Below are 17,413 nucleotides of genomic sequence, written 5' to 3'. Positions count from 1 at the left end.
TTTAAACTGTGTAGATTAAGGTGGGGGCACTGCGGGTTAAATTACTCTTCTCTGTTTCTGGCTTGTGAATGTTGGAGTCTTGAGACAGTGAAGCATGTTTTCATAGAATGTAAAAAGTAAAGGGCAGAAAAAAAATTATTCTTTGTTAGACTGGCAGGACTTGGAGTTCAGGCTTTTTCTGTTTTATCTTTGTTTGGACATAGTGAGAAACATCAAGTGATTTCCAAGGCAGTTCCTCAGTCCCTGCATGATACAGGACTGTATGTAGAATCTAGTTCAAACTTTGACCTTTGGAGGGCAGTAATACGCTTAACACTACCGGAATCGAAGAAGAAGAAGAAGAAGAAGAAGAAGAAGAGGGTCTTACAAGCTCAGGCCCTGAGGATCTGTAGTGTGTCTTTCAAAACATCTCCAATTTCAGCGATGCAGGTGGAAATGGGAGAGATGCCTTTGAGTATAAGACGGGTCAAGTTAATGCTGGCATACTGGGTTAATCTCCAGGGGCTTTGTTATTCACATCCTGCAAAGGGCATTTTAACAGACTGCTGTGAACACAACGAGTCACATTTCATTAGTTTTGGATGGATTGGTGATGCTAAAGCAGCAAGCATTGGATTAGGTTGACTACAATATAGTCCTACTGTTTCAATCTCCTCCATCCCTCCATGGTTATTCCCCTTGCCAAGTGTAGATCTCAACATACATCAGGAACTGAAGAATAAGTCAGAACTTCTTCCAGTATGGCGCATAGTCCAGAATTATGTTAAAAATAATTTATCAGACTCGATTTTCATTTTTACAGATGGCTCTAATGATCCCGACAAAGGGTGTGCAGGTGCAGCAGTGTATATCCCGGTGAGTGATACATCAATAAAGAAAAGGTTATTAGACCATTTATCAGTATACACTACAGAGTTGATGGCAGTGTTACTGGCATTACAGTGGATAGGGGAGAAGGGATTACCCAAAACTGTTATTGCATCTGACAGTTTTTCAGCACTTTCTAGCATTAGAACAGGCAGATCATCATCTAGAACAGATATTGTCGATGAAATATTTATTATATTGTACAGACTGCAAATTAAGAGTATACGTACAAGTTTCATTTGGGTACCTGCCCATGCTGGTGTGGAGGTAAATGAGCAGGTGGATATTCTGGCCAAACAAGCACTTAAGATTACATATGTAGACCTACAGGTCCCAGTGAGCAAAGCGGAAGTTAAATCATTCATCAGGACATATGCACAAACAACATGGCAGGAGTATTGGAACATTAGTGAAACAGGATGGCATAGATGCAAAGATGATGATGGTGATGTGTTGTCGATGGGTGGGCTTTAAATGTAGGGAAGAAAATATCATTACTTGTCTCAGAATTGGCCATACAGGTCTTAATTATTCACTACATAAAATAGGCAAACATTCTAATGGAAACTTGCATACTGTCACCAGCCAGAAACTGTTGAACACATTCTAATTCATTGCAAGGAATACAACACTACAAGACACTTTGTAAGGCAGACCACCATACCTTTTCACTGTCAGGGCTTTTGGGGGAAACAGTCGGCAAGGTATATCACTATATTATTATGTTTCTAAGAGAAATTGATTTAGTAAAGAGGATTTAGGTTTTATTTTTTTTATTTTTTTTTATTTTATTTTTTTATTATTTTTTATTATTTTTCCTGCATTTATCTCTCGTTCACACTCCAGTCCAGTTGGTGGTGGTACTGCACCTTTAAGTTGGTTTGCCAACCGCCAATAACCCATAAAGAAGAAGAAGAAGCAGCAGCAGAAGAAGAAGAAGAAGAACAACAACAACAAGAACAACATCATCAACATCAACATGTGGGCCATTTATTTGTGTTACTTCAAGTGCAGCCGTCACTGTTATAATACATCCATAAGCCGTCAATATTGAGGATCTCTTTTTCTCTTAACAGTTTATATTATTTTACTGCTCTAGCGTGATAATGACGCATTTTGTTTGAAGAAGCATCACTTGTGCCGTCAGTCAGCTTCAGCCAGAGACACTGACAAAGTAACAGTCAGAGATGTCTGGTTTCAGCGCTGAGCTAATTGACTACCTGGAGGGTAGGATAACATTCGAGGAGTTTGACAAGCGGAGAGATGAGCGGAAAGCCAAGGTAGTTAAATCAAAACTATGGGTATTTAAGCGAGTTAGCTAAAGCGGCAAAACCCCACAGTTAGCATAGCTAGCTAGCTAGCCAGCTGACGCAGTATCACCCTTTCCATCTTAGATTGGTTAACATTCGTCTTATAGACTTTACTACAACACTATCACCATGCTAACTTTGTGTTTAGGAATTAGCATTGGATTGTTTTATAATAATATACTAAATAGTCTGCTTTAAAATATACATTGTTGTTTAGGCAGTGGTGGAAGAAGTATTCAGATCCTTTACGTGACTTAGCTAAGTAACGTTAGACGTACTTACGTTAATACCACACTGTAAACATTCTCAGTTACAAGTAGAAGTTCTATCGAACACATTTTCACCGTTATCTACAGATAAGAAGTTATCTAAACTCAATTCCATATTATAAAAGTGGGGCAAAGCTTAAAATCTTTGATAACCTTATAAAAGCAGCCACACTAAGTAAGAAAGTGAACACTATATATATATATATATATTATAAATGTAATCTAATTAATTACATGCTCTGTGATTAATTAATCGAAATTAATCGCATACATAATCAACGGTGCCTGAACCGATACTTTTTAAGAAAGTAAAAAAAGAAAAGAAAAAAAAGGGTACTAAACAACAGTCAGTGACATTAAAGAACGGCTTGTTTATTGCTAAGGCCATATGGTCAAAATTAAATGATTTAATAATAATGTAAAATAATAACTTATTTCACTAGTAAATTGCTGTTGAACGACAAAAACAACAACCATATAGGATAAGGACATTTACAACAACTTCAAATGCACCACGAAGCTGTAGTTTACCAGTTTCAATGAACTTTGGTTCAATCTGTGTTGGTTTTCCGACGGTACCTGCAGATTGTTACATACCGGTGTTGAATCCTCTACAGTAAAACACAGTCACACTTTACACCGTTTAGTGTTAGCTGTCAGCATTTTAACCGTGTTTAATCCAGCTACTAGCTAGCGGTAGGCTAACGTTAGCTGCTGTTGAGTATAGTGTTAACTAGCGTCACATGCAGCGGTGTTTGTGTTGCCTGTAATGTCTGTTTCAGAGCATCAGAGAGAAGAGCAGACATATCAGTGGCACCAGATTTTCGTCTGTATGCAAACGTCAGTATATAATAGAATGGATTAATCTGCCTTAATTTTTTTTTAACGCGTTATTTTTTCTCAGATTAATTAATCGAAATGAACGCGTTATTTTGACAGCCCTAATATATATATATATATATATATATATATATATATATATATATATATATATATCTGCTTATGAACGATAATACTAAAATAAATATTAAACATAGCTGGGAAAAGGACTTTGATGAACCCCTTGATGACCAGATCTGGAGCAAAGTTTTGTAAAATGCCAAAAAAGATTACTAGTTTAGATAAGTCACATGAAACAAAATATAAGATAATTAACAAATTACATGTGACTCCCGAAATACGTTGTAAATATTATGATTCATGCTCTGAAACGTGTCGAAAATGCCATAAAGAAGTAGGAACTTATTTTCATTTAATGTGGTCATGTTCTGTAATGGAAGTATTTTTGTCCTCTGTTCAGACAGAGATTGAGACATTTATATTCTTGGTGTAAACTCCATATCTGGTAAAAAGGCAAAACTACTCAATATCATGCTGTATGCTGCTCGCCTCTCAATCCTGCATGTTTGGCTTGATGTACATTCACCTACAATGAATATCAATTTGGTATGATAAATTACTAACAGTTCTACTTTATGATAGGATGACTTATGTACTGCAAGGAACCTTGCTTTATGATGATTTTGTAAAAGAGTGGTCCCCCTCAGTTTGTATTTTGGTAGTGAATGGTCAACAATAAGCTGCATTGGACCTAACTTATTATAATATGTTATTAATCCTTATTTATTTGTTTATACCTGCAAATGTCCCCCCCCCCTATATATTATATTATATAGTCTGAAATGTAGTGGAGTAGAAGTAGTAAGTTGCATGAAAAAAGACAAGTACCTCACATTTGTACTTAAGTAGATTACTTGTGTAAATGTACTTAGTCACATTCCACCACTGTGTTTAGGTAACATAAAGTCGATACTTTGTTTCCTCTCTCAGGAGTCAGAGGTATCTGCTGAAGGTGTGGAGGATGATGCTCAGCCCTCTACTTCTGCACAAATCCTGGGGAACATCGGTAAAACTGCTGTCTGTCTGACACTGATGGGGTTTTTAAATGTGCATTGCTGCTAATCAGGAAGTGGTGGGACACTATGAAGTCAGAGGATCTTTTTGACCACTTAAAGTCTTGTTCAGTTTCCTTGAGACCTAATACTTCAGATGCAAATCTAGACAGATGTTGTATTTGCATCTTTACTAAAGAGAGCAATGTGCTTTTAACTAATTAAAAATGTAGATTCAGTTATTTATTATTTTACCTGACAATCAAAGTACAGTACTATTTACACTGAAATAGCAATCATATCTAAGGTGATTAGACTTCCATGGAAAAGGGAGTATCTAATATCTAACACCCAGTTTGGAAAATATTGAGTGATGACGAGGCCAGAGACAGATGAGCTCACAACGCACACAAGCACTATTTGTTTTTACGAGGTAAATAGTTATATATTTAGCAGCCAATGTGTATTTTCTTTTTCAAAGAAGCGGTCTTCTCTTGCTGCTGTCTCTAACGTTACCTCTCTCACCCAAGTGAGGGAGCTGTACTGCAGCGTGTAGCAAATGTCGGAGCTGACGTTAACATTAATGTAAAAATGCAAATAAATCAGTGAATGCACAGGCATTTAATGATATTCCAATCCAAGTTTTGGTGTTGAAATAAAACCCTGTCCTTTTTGTCTGAGACTGAGACAGTAAAATGCTATTGATTTTGTGACAAGACCGAATACAACAGCACTGCTGAGGTCTATCAACGCAGCTCTGCTGACCGGAAGTGCAGGCAAACAAAGAGAGGAGGGCTATCGTTATGCTAAGGCTAACTCCTTATCGGCTATCACTACGCAGCATTTTCCTCACCAATGTATGGTTTTTGCAAACAAAAAGGATGATCTTCTGCTACAGATCACCACTTACATATTAAACATTAAATGCTGTTTCTCTCATTCCATGGTGTTTATACAAGTATAGAAAAATAACAAACAGTACAAAGACAACAAGGGTTTGAAAATACTAGGATAAAAAAGCAAATACTAAAAATATTCTAGATATTTACAGTTAAGTTAAGCTGAGGGTTGGGGGTGACAATAAGGTACAGACAAATCAAGAACAACAACAAAAACTGTAATGTTAAAAAGTAAAATAGAATAGAGTGTAAATACAAAGGAAAAGATAAAAAGATGTGCAGGCAATATGCCATCCACAGGAAGAGTCATTAGCAGCAGTTTTTGGTAGGGGTGTAATGATACATCGATCTGGATCGATATATCGATTCAAAGATTCACGATCTAATATTATCGATGCCAAGTGAAAATATCGATGCATATCGGCTGTAAGATTCTCCTTTATTTTAGATTCCTACTTTATATTTATTCTTTTTATTAAAAAGAATGGTTTGTTTTTTATTTAAATGCCTGGAAGAGCTCAGTTATAAAACTGACAAATCATATTTTTATTTGTTATTTAACGCTATTTAAAACACGCAGCGTATTCGTTTAGCTGCATTTTCTTTCCCTGCTCTCCTCCGTCTCTGTCGCTCAAGCGTCTCTCACACACACACACACACACACACACACACACAGATACACACACGGCCCCTCCCCTCCGTGCACACCGTGTTGTGCACACAGCGTCTGTCTCCATCAAAACGAGAGAAGACGGCTGACGAAATTCACAAGTTCATGAAAGGATCTCGTGAACACCTTTACATAATCATACATTAAAAAGTCCTATACAAAATATTTTATATTCTGAATACAATGTTGTCAGTGTGTTAATGTTGGAGTCCCGACCCGACCCTTAGCAAACAAGCGATTGCGCCTGCTTTAGAAAGTTAACTAGTCGCAAGTGTGCGGTAAAATGCAGTTGAGTTGTCGAGGTCAAACACTATATCTAGCAGCTGTGAATCAAATAAACTTATTACCGTGACTGAAAAAGGCACGTGTTGAGGATGAGGACCAGCCTGAACCAGAGGTATCAGTCTGAAACAGAGCTGAACAACGCGACCAGTTTAATTAGTTATGTTATTAATTTGTTTACAATATTTGTCATATATTTGTTATCAAGCAGAAAGACAGGGTCACTGCAAGAGAAAGAGATAGATTTGTTAGGCACTGAAGAAAGAGTAGGACAGCATCTAACAGCGTGCCCCCCCACCCCTCCCCCTCGCCGTGCCACAAATTGCTTTCTAATCTGTGGGAAACACTGTTAAGTTTCTTTTTTGAGTTGATATAAATTTTACTGTGTTAAATTGGCATATGATATTACTATACTATTACAATACTTGTATTGATCGCAGGTTCCTAAATTGAATTGAATCGAAATTGTACCGTGACAGACTTTAAGATATCAGCAAATATCGTATCGTTGTCCAAAGAATCAATATAATATCGTATCGTGATAAAACTTGTGATTTACACCCCTAGTTTTTTGTAGTGTTCTTTTCAAAGTGGCTAGTGCCTAATGTACGTATGAAATAATAAAGTAAAGTTCTTATGGCTGAGGCTGTGTGGGATGGGTAGGTTAAAGATACAATCTAATTACAAAAAATATATTATTATTATTATTACTTATTACTGTTGATGACATCACTTGACACAATTCTCCACTCCTGTCAGAGGAGGGCGTCAGCCCAGGGGTCCAGCTGGCCTTTGCTTCCATGATGGGAGAAAAGCCAGATCTACCATCTTCCGAAGAGGAGGACAGCTTGAGCTATGTTGATGATGAAGATGATGAGGATTACAAGGTGGAGGAAGAGGAGGAGGGAAAGATGGAGGTGGAGAAGACAGAGAAGAGGCCAAGGCGAGGGGGTAAAGGAGGGAAAGGACGGAGGAACAAAAAGAAGAGTGAGTTGGCTGAGGAAGAGGATGTGACGGTGGGGGACGTGTTCGCGCTGGAGATGGAGCTGAACCGAGAAAACAAGAAGATGATGAAGGTGAGGAGGAGGGAAGAGTGTGTATGTGTATTTTCCCAGCTTTTATTGTGTGTGTATCGTGGAAGAAAAAGTTCTCTCAGGTCCAGTGGCTGGTTCATATGAGTTTTATTCACTGCGAAGTGGAGAAGTTCACAAGAAGCTGTAGAATTCTCTAACCAGAATGAGTTTCTGGCCAGGGTTTTATACATGGTCACAGGAAGCAACAGAATAAACAAGGCTGAGAAGACAGTCAACTCACAAGTCTGTCTGAGTAGATTTGCATAGGCTCAATACCAATACCAATCTAATCAAAAGATGTGAATCTCACTCAGTGATAAAAGTGAAATGCTTCATTTAGCACTAAGCAAGATTAGGATAAAATTAAACAAAAACTGTTTGGTAATTATTTTTCTTCTACACTGTCCAGGAGCGCCGTCATCGCAGTAAGCTACCTCGAGCTCTGAGAGGCTTGATGGGAGAAGCAAACATCCGCTACGCCAGAGGGGAGAAAGAGGACGCCATCTTGATGTGTATGGAGATCATAAGACAGGGTATGAAACAACTTGTGTGTGTTTTTGGAATTATCAACTTTTACATTTATCGTTTATCTAAATGAATCTTCTCTCCCTTTTTTCCAGCTCCTCTGGCTTATGAGCCTTTCTCCACATTGGCTATGATCTATGAGGACGATGAAGACATGGACAAAGCGCTGCAGTTTGGTCTGATTGCCGCCCACCTGAACCCCTCAGACTGTGAGGAGTGGATCAGACTGGCAGAAATGTCTCTGGAGCAAGACAACATCCGACAGGCCATTGTCTGCTACTCAAAGGGTCAGTTTGCCATTAAAAAGTCAAAGTATATAAAATATATAAATGTCTACTAGGGCTGTATGATATATCATTTTCAGCATTGTTTTCGACATTGCTCTATAGTCTCATCACAGTATGTACAATGTCAAGTTCGGCAAATTAACTCAAACACGTCATGCTACAACGTTTTTGCTGCTTGATACAGAAGGAAAACTCAGACGGTTCTCATGACTAATCCAGTGTTTCGCATTAATTACCTACAGTCTGGGTAGGCCTGCCACAATTTCATAATGAACCGAAAATATTTTTACACTTCTCAATGGGTGTGGTCTGCGCTGTCTGCCTGGGGGATTAAACTTGCCCCCGGGATGGCCGTTCAGTGTGGGAGGATCCCCTCGTCTCCCCGGCGCTGGCTGGCCCTTGCCGGGCGCCTTTACCCCAATGGCGGTGCCCCGCAACCAGCTCTGGGTTGGCTTGGACAGGGTCGGGGTGAAGGTGACTCATGGCTGACAGCACCCCCTGCCTGGAGTTCCATGCGCCTGTGATTTTTCTGCTGCGTTATTACCATTCATATAAGATAAGAACTTCATTGATCCCATATTTAAAATTCACTTTTTACAGCAACTCAAGAGTAAAAAAAAAAACAAAGGAAAAAAAGTAATGAGTGATAAATAAAATGAAACATAAAATAGCTATATACACGTTTCAGTAAAACAGATGGATAAGGGATAGATGGATAATAGGGTTGCACGATATTGACAAAATGTGATATTGCGATATCGATTATGAATATTGCGATATCAATATTAATTTCGATATTTTTAAACATATGTAACATTACAAAGGTTACGGGAAAACGCATAAAAATAGATTTATAACAAATTAAACAAGTTTTCTTAATACACAAGGTTTATTTCAACTGGCAGTCATACTGGACTGGTACAACATGAATAAATAAATAACAACCATGTCTACAGAACAGGACATGTTTTACTGGTTGTACAGTATAAAATAAATAAAGAGAACAGGACACAACTTTTCTTTCGCTTCTCTGATTCGTTCCATTTTGTTGTCTCTATCTATTTCTTCACTTACACTGCCACTCTGTCGAAATATGCACACATGTGGTTTACTCCATAGGGTTTGTCACGTAGTGGACCCGTGTGCTGACGTGCATTAACATGTGCAAGTGGCACAGTAACTGGCCAATGAAATAATGATCATTATAGCGTTTCAAGCGAGCTCTGAATCGAACAAAACTAAAGGCTGATTTATGCTTCTGCGTCGAATTGACGGCGTACCCCCACAGACCCCTCTGCGTCTACACCAGACCCTACGGCGTAGCCTGACGTGCGCAGGGGAGGTGCACTCTCGAAAAATGTAACTACACGTCGCTGCGACGCACGTGTCTTGGCCGTGGCTTGGTAGCGTTGCATTTCCCCCGACTCTCCTCCAAACAACATGAAATCAAGGAGAGGGTTAACTTTTCCTGCTACAGATTTCCCACCTTGGTCAGAAAGCAGGGGAGGACATACACCCAGAGCTACGGGAGAAGCTGGAGAGGCATAGCTTTCTTCCCACCAAATAAGGCTAATAAAGTAATGATTAAAAAAACACAAATTTCCCGGCCCAGCCCAAGGATAGTGGCGGAAAATATCAGACCACAGTATGTACGCCTGCAGAACAGTGTCTCAAGCACTATTCTAAGCAGCACGGGGGCGCCACAAGGAACCGTGCTGGCTCCGTTCCTGTTTACCATCAACACAGCGGATTTCCAATACAACACAGACAGATGCTTCTTGCAGAAATTCTCAGATGACACCACAGTCGTCGGCCTTATCAGAGGAGGTGATGAGGAGGAGTACAGAGAAACACTCAACAACTTTGTGCAATGGAGTGCGGACAATCACCTCCATCTCAATACCACAAAAACCAAGGAGATGGTTGTGGACTTCACCAATCACCATCAGGGGCACTGAGGTAGAGTTGGTGGCCAACCAAAGGTACCTTGGTGTGCAGCTTGACAGCAAGCTGGACTAGAAGAGCCATATGGAGGCGGTGTACCGTAAGGGGCAAAAACTCTATTTTTTAAGGAGGCTAAGGTCATTTAATATCTGCCAACCCTTGCTCTGCAGTGTCTATCATATAGTGGTGGCCAGTGCTCTGTTTTTTGCTGTGGCCTGTTGGGGAGACGGCGTCCGCACAGCAGACAGAAACAGAGTGGACAAGCTCATCAAGAAGGCCGGCTCAGTGGTCGTGGCTGAACTACAGACGGTCCAGCAGGTGGCAGAGGCCAGAACATTAAATAAACTAGGATCAATACTGACCAACCTTGCACACCCACTCCACCTCCTGAAGGTGATAAACAGCAGCACCTTCAGTCAAAGACTGATGGCGCCAATGTGCAAGTCAGAGCGGTATAGGAAGTCCAACTCTATGCACAAAAATAACTTTCCTTCATTTATATTTTTGTATTTTAACTTATTGGTATGGATATATTTGAGTAAATGTGTGGTGTTATGTCTGTCTTGAAGCTGCTGTGACACTGTAATTTCCTGCAAAGGATTAATAAAAGGATCTATCTATCAACGCACAAGTATAAACATCAGGCCACTTACGTAGGCTACGGCGAAAGCTCTGCGTGGAGCCTCCGCAGAACCTTAAATCAGCCTTTAGCCACACAGCCAACGGAAGGGACGCAGCGCTCCACAAAATAAACAAAATATTGCACACTTATTGCGACACTTTTGATATAATATTGCGCAACGTGATATTGCGATAACGATATTAAGTCAATATATCATGCAACCCTATCACTCAAAAAAATAACTCATTGGATGAACTCAATTAAATTGTGGGCAGGATTTCCATCCAATAAATATATGTAGCCCCAACTCAAACTAAGTACATCTATTCAACAGAATGTAAATCAGTTAGCCTAACTCATTTGAATCAAATAGATACAAAAGAATATAAATGAGTGAGCCTAACTTATTTTTATCACATACATACAACAGTATGTAATTTAGTTAGCCTAACGAATTTTTATCAAATTCAGCTGAAATGAAATAATTACATTAACTAAATGAAATTGATTTACATTTGTCCAACTCAAACGTACATAATTACTGGAAAGGAAATTAAATATATAAATAAATTTCATTTGATCCCTCATTAACATACACATGAGACAAACCTGGTTGACGCTTTATTTATTGATATACATTAAGATTTGAACCTCTTTTTTTACTTGGAGCCCCTCCACTCAAAAATATGTTTTTCTTCTTGTTCCTCCTGTTGGATGTTTGAGCTTTCACCGTGCTGAATGATGTAAAATAGAATTAACTGTATTGATCCCCAAAGGGGAAATTCACATATTACCACAGCTTACGAAACATAGCTGCAATAATATGTGAACTTCCCATGTGGGGATCACTGAAGTGCCATCTATTCTACATTATTGTACACAGTGAATCTCAAACGTGTATGTGCAGAGTTTGAGACATAATAGGCTGTTTTCACACTCATCTGCTGAAAGTGGGAATTTTCTCCGAGCTCAGTGAAAATCCAGTTTTAAGGGGCAGGCCTACTGGCATGATTTGTGATATCACAACTAATTTGGAATTCAAGTCTGATCCAATATTCAATTAATATTAATGTGATGTAGAAACCTAAAGCTGTAAGTGCACATACACTGAACATGGGTGTGCAGTACTGCATGCATGTAACACATGCATGCAATAACATGTGCATGTTACTGCAACGCTAGACATCTTGCGTCCAGTAGGAAAACTTTAGGAATGTGCATATTCATAGATTCTGGAAATTCTAATGAGGAAGGAGTAACTTCCCGTTTTAAGGATTTACATGTGAAAAGTATACTTTTTCTACGTAAAAAAAAAACGAACAAAAAAAGACAGACAGAATGATTTGTTTGTATGCGTCTTAATACTAATAATGTCTGGAGGGCATCTTTAAATAAAAATATCAAGATATTAACTTTACTAGATAAAACAAGTATATGAACTTGAATTAACAGTATACTCGTACAAAATGAATGCCCAGCTATCCCAAATCTCAACAACAAGTGTATTGTAGTTGCTTGCCTTGAACTACCATTACATAAAGGGAAAGACAAAATTCTGCAATTGGCATCTACAATCAATAGGCTATGGCAAATACAAAATTCCCCACTACTGTTCATTTAAATTGAAAAGAGCCTTGTTGGTTGGTGTGTTATCATAGGTGTAACAGAAACAAGTATTGTGGACCACTGTTAAGACTAGCAAAAGAAAAATAATCACCAAACATTCTGAGTGATTATAACCAGCAAGGAAGTCATTTAAATATAACTTCACGTAAATGTCACTTGCAACATAAAAAAAAGAAGAAAAAGAGTTCTGGCCACTCACAATCAAAGTAAAATACAGCGTGTTGAGCTGTTTTTAGATCAATTTCAATCCATCTTGAGGGTCATGAAATCAAATAAGTAGAGATGAATGGTACCGAGGAGGTTGAGTCCAAAAATTATGATGGAGAGGTGAAATGGGCAAACCTTCTGGGTGTAAACACTTGTCCAAGCCCAAGTAGTCTCAGTCTTAAAGCCTCCATCAAGGTAGATTGTCACATTGTTTTGTTCTCTTATGGAAACAACTTGATTTTCAGCTGCTGTATCTTTGCATTCAGTTTGTGCCCATCCAAATTCATTATGATCTTCTGGAAAAACTCGAAGGTGTATTTGAGGTTGTCTGGAAAACTCAGATCAAGGGCATAAATGAGCCCAAAAACGAAGCCCATGGTGACACTGCCCAAGTTGCTCAGGACTTTGATGCCTTCAATCCCAACTCCAAAGTCCTCAGGCTCCTGATCCCCACCTCTTTGGATCAAGTAAATCCCCATGACTGTGGTTGCTAGGTCCCTTTCTGCATCCTCAGTGGCCAGTGCCTGAACACCACAAACACAGAAAACGCAGCAAGTGTTTATTAAAGACGGACAGAGAAATAATGGAACAGACACAGTGATGCAGGGCTCCACAGGTGATTGAGACAGACACAAAAATACCAATATACATCTAGAAAAGCATTCGTACATTAACAGCAACAACTTCATCCCCCCCATCACAACTGAACAACCTCCCCACTCCAAAAGCAACCCTAACCCCACACACCCACACCTGAAATATATTGGGGGAAGTGACAATAATTTAGAAATTAAAACTTAAGCTTAAGGACTTGCTACGCAGTTCTCAACAAAAAAAAAATTGCTTGTATATCAAATTTCAGTGCATTTTCCATCGCCTAAGATATTGTGGGTGGGAATGGTGTACTTTGTCATTTTAAATAAAGTGTGCCATAGGAGAAGTAAGAGGGAGTAACTGTTCAACACTACATGACAAACATATTGTGATGAATTTACCAGATATTCTTTGAAGAAGGTGTCTGGATCTTCATTGAGGTAGATGACGAGGCCTCTCAGGATACACTCCCTCCTGGTGTTGATGTTGTCACATTGAAGCAGGGGTGAAAAAATGACACACAATTTAGCCAAAATGTGGTTGTTATGGTGGCACAGGGAAGGAGCAGGTTGTCAGAGGGTCATTTCAGTCTAAACAGGACGCCTCACCCCTAAATGCCCCCAACAAGCAAGTTTGTAGTGAGTGGGTGAACCAAATGAAAAAACATAATTTTTGGATAAAAGAACTATACAACAGTCCCTCCAGGATTTTGCGGCCTTTTTTTGAGATTGTTGTGGCCCAAAACACCTGATTTCGCGGGGAGCTTTTGTAAAAAATTGCGATAAGTTGCAATGTCTTTTGTATGTTTGTTACAATGAAGTTGCGGGAGACAGTGAAAGATGTAAAAAAGTTGTGATTTTTTTTGTATAGTTCTTTAAAAATAAAAAGGAAACTTGTTTCGTGGAGAATAAAACTGGGCTGAGATTTCCTAGTAACCTTACCAAAAAGGCTCAGGATGCTGCAAATGTTGGTATAATATGAAAATGGCTGGTGGAGTTAAGACAAAAAATAATAATCTATTGAATGAATTAAATTTGAACATATGTGTCAGTGGCTTGTTGATCTTGACATTGTTAGTTCATTTCCTAACCTGGCCTGGGACACACATTCATACGGTTTGATAAAGTACTTATTGGACTTTAACTTATCATTGCACTTACAATAACGTAGCTGTCCTCAATTTAGGTCATCCTGTGCGTCTCATCTCCGTTTTTTCCTGCATCCACTGTGTGTGATTGTGTGTGTGCGCGTCAGTAGCGGGGGGGAACTATATTAACAGCACATTAAGTCACATTATACTGACGTAAAGTCTGGCACGTGGGACTGGTTGAAGTCGTGGGAAACTCCGGTTATTGGTCAAATTTGTGGAAAAGTTGCGGCGATTGGTCAAAATTGTGAGTTGCACCAAAGTCACGGTGATTGGTTGAATTTGCTTGAATTGGCACGCAAAATCCTGGAGGGACTGATACCAGTAGGCCATTTATAAAATGTGTTTAAATAAGCAGCTATGTACAAGAAAACCTTACAATAACCACCCCAACACAAACAAAGGGACGTTATATGCATTTCAACTAACCAAATCTGTGATAGACAGGACTTCCTTAATCTTCTGCCCCTTCACTCCTTTGCTCTTGAAGATCTGCATCAGCTTGTCTAAGAAGTGGTGACATGAACTTTGACTGCAGTGGCTTGGTGGTGATCCGCATAAACTCTGCATTTACCTGAAAAATAAACAAAATACAGAAATGTTTTAAAGTGTGTTATAATTACCACCATTTTGGCTCTATAGGGGAGCTTAATGTCTGATTTTACATAGTACAGTCTGCATGTGTGGGTGTAGCCTGCATGTGTATGTGTGTGGTAGAAGAGAAAAAAAAGACAGCGCACCAGCAGCGGCGATGTTGTGCTGAGTTGTGCATGGCTGTGTGCACCTTGCGGGATGTTCCAATCATTTATCACCATTGATGAACCACAAAGATTATTAAATTATTTTTAAACAGAAGCCTAGTTAGAATAGACCCGCGAGGAACCACAACATGAATGCAATTGTCAGCGGACATGCACAACTCAGCACAAGACTGGTGAATGGCAGGCGAGCAGAGAGAAAATGGTTAACAATAAGCCTCAGTTCAGCTGTAAATGTAGAGTGTACAGTGACTAGTCAATAGAGACTGCAGCTTCTCAAGATTATACACACGATTCAACGATCACTCGAGTATAGGCTAGATTTGAAAATTCTGATTCGACTATGTAAAGCTTTAGCCCTAGTAATGTCAAAATACAATTGTGCAGGAAGTTATAATGGACAATAAAAAATGTCAGCTCATACAAATATGTACACATTTACTTACTTCACTCTCCTGGAATAAGGCAGGCCATCTGTTTACGAAATCTTCTATCAGGGGCCTCTGCTCCACAATCTCTAGTCGTCTGTGGGAGAATGTTTTTCCCATTTTTTCTTTTATCACCACTTCATTGTCATGCTTTTTCAGTTCTGACAATAAAGCAATTCTCTCGTTCTCCAAGCTTTCTGTGGTCCCGCCTTTTGGGTGCAGAGGAATATAGTTAACTTCAGCCTTTCTAGGCTTCTTGATGTTGGCTGCAGCTTTGCCTTGGCCTTCTTGTTTGTGTTTTAAAGAGTTCACACGGATTTCAGGATGTCCAAGTCGGCCGAGTTTTGTACGATAGCTTTGCATTTTATACTTAAGCGACTGTTTCCATCCCCAAAATCCTGTCTTGGATCCCAGCTGCCCCAGACAAGGATGGGCCCTTGTCAAAGCTGCACCTCTTCACACTGATAGTCTTTTGGATACTTTGTGTATTTCATCATTTCTTGCGCAAGGCCATCAAGGATGACCCCCTTCAGCTTTGGGCCAGGGTTGAAGTATGTTCCATTGGTCTCAAACTCTGTTTTTCTGTTGTAGTTCAAATTCAGCCTCATAGGTGAATTTAGGGACTACAAAAATCTAAGGCCAGGAGTCCAATCGTGAGGGCTGAGTTTCTGGGGATGAATGCAGTGTTGATGTGTACAGCGTATCGTCACTGCAGGATGAGGCTATTGACGAAACAGGGGTTTCAGGCTCTGAGCAAGTGGTAGCCGAGGTCTGACCAAAAGAGTCTACTGTGTACAAAGTGATGCAGGGCTCCACAGGTGACAAGATAGGACTACAGATTATTTTCAGTGTGCTTTTGTTTTGAATGTCAAACACTGAAGTTAGGTTCATGAACTCATTAAAATGCAGAATCCAGATAATCCATGTATTGAATCCGAAAGTCTTCTTTCAATTGAAAGAATGTCTTTATTAGCACATGTAGTTCTTCCACTGATGCCGGAATTCCAGAAGGAAGGTGCATTTTTCTGGAGTCAGACCCGTCACCAAAAATGATCCACAGGACAGCCGGACTTGCCATTTTCCAACACCTTTAATCTAGAGAAGGAAAAAGGAGGAGGACAAGAAACAATAAATTAGTTATATTTGTGATTTAAAAAAAAACAAAAAACGTTTGAGATTATCTAAGTCTGGCATCAAGAGCACATACTATTTGGCCTGTTCAATTCTGCAGCATCACAACTTAATGTTTCATTTTCCTTATCTGCATCCACAGACTGCGTAGCCCCGTCAGCACAATTGATTAATTGACGCAACTGACTGGTACTGATGACATTGGCTTTAAAATCTTTCAATGAATGTTGGTTATGTTTCCTGTTTGTGTGTGTTGAATGTACTATAAACATTAGTTTTAAATGTGCATCCTACAAACATACAAGGAACAGTTTCATCATGCCTGAGATGTCCATTTATGTGTTGGAAAAAAGCTCTCTCAGTTGCTAGTTCTCTGCATGAGCACACATGACACTGGAATGTAGACCCTTCTACTGGGTTTAGAACTTGATGTTTTCCATGACTTTTGTATGTGTGAGCTTACTCCATGTATTAAAAGGTACAGGGGCAATCTGTGTATGGACATGGATAGCGATAACTGCCCCTAAAGTGCTAATGAGCCTGCCTAAAATGTTGCAACAACAAATACCTGCTAGCTAATTCCAAACTGCATTCTTTGCACTGCCACATTCATAATCCTCTCCCGCAAAGGAGAATAAAGAGAATTAGCACATATCACATTGAACAAATTACAATGATGCAAATCAGCTTGTGCTAGCATTGAGCAAGTAGTCTTTTACTTACCATCCCTAGGAGGTTGCCACAAGCTACTTTACAACTTAAACTGCAAAAGATGAGATACATATATTAGAGGTGTGAGGAATGGAGAAAATACTCTATGTATCCAAGTAAAAGTAATTATTAATTATAGTCAAACACATTAGTGCTGGATGCTCTACTTCA

At 39.3% G+C, this 17,413-nt stretch overlaps 1 protein-coding gene across 2 annotated transcripts in view; it reads left to right on the top strand.

Annotated features, from left to right (window-relative positions):
• The first annotated feature begins 1,815 nt into the window (after positions 1-1,815).
• gtf3c3 (general transcription factor IIIC, polypeptide 3) overlaps positions 1,816-17,413 on the top strand; it is a 67,351-nt gene continuing 51,753 nt past the window's right edge. Inside the window, exons 1-5 of one of the 2 annotated variants that reach the window (XM_031292272.2) lie at positions 1,816-2,147; positions 4,277-4,352; positions 6,949-7,265; positions 7,672-7,795; positions 7,883-8,074. In XM_031292272.2, the coding sequence (XP_031148132.1) occupies positions 2,055-2,147; positions 4,277-4,352; positions 6,949-7,265; positions 7,672-7,795; positions 7,883-8,074 (802 nt within the window). In that variant the 5' untranslated portion in view covers positions 1,816-2,054. The remainder of the gene's footprint in view (positions 2,148-4,276; positions 4,353-6,948; positions 7,266-7,671; positions 7,796-7,882; positions 8,075-17,413) is intronic. The other variant, XM_035998792.1, reaches the window with a different exon arrangement.

Source organism: Sander lucioperca, chromosome 24 (assembly GCF_008315115.2).
Source record: "Sander lucioperca isolate FBNREF2018 chromosome 24, SLUC_FBN_1.2, whole genome shotgun sequence".
Lineage (NCBI taxonomy): Eukaryota > Metazoa > Chordata > Actinopteri > Perciformes > Percidae > Sander > Sander lucioperca.
The sequence above is the reverse complement of the archived record's forward strand: the minus strand, read 5'-3'. Positions and strand labels throughout refer to the sequence as shown.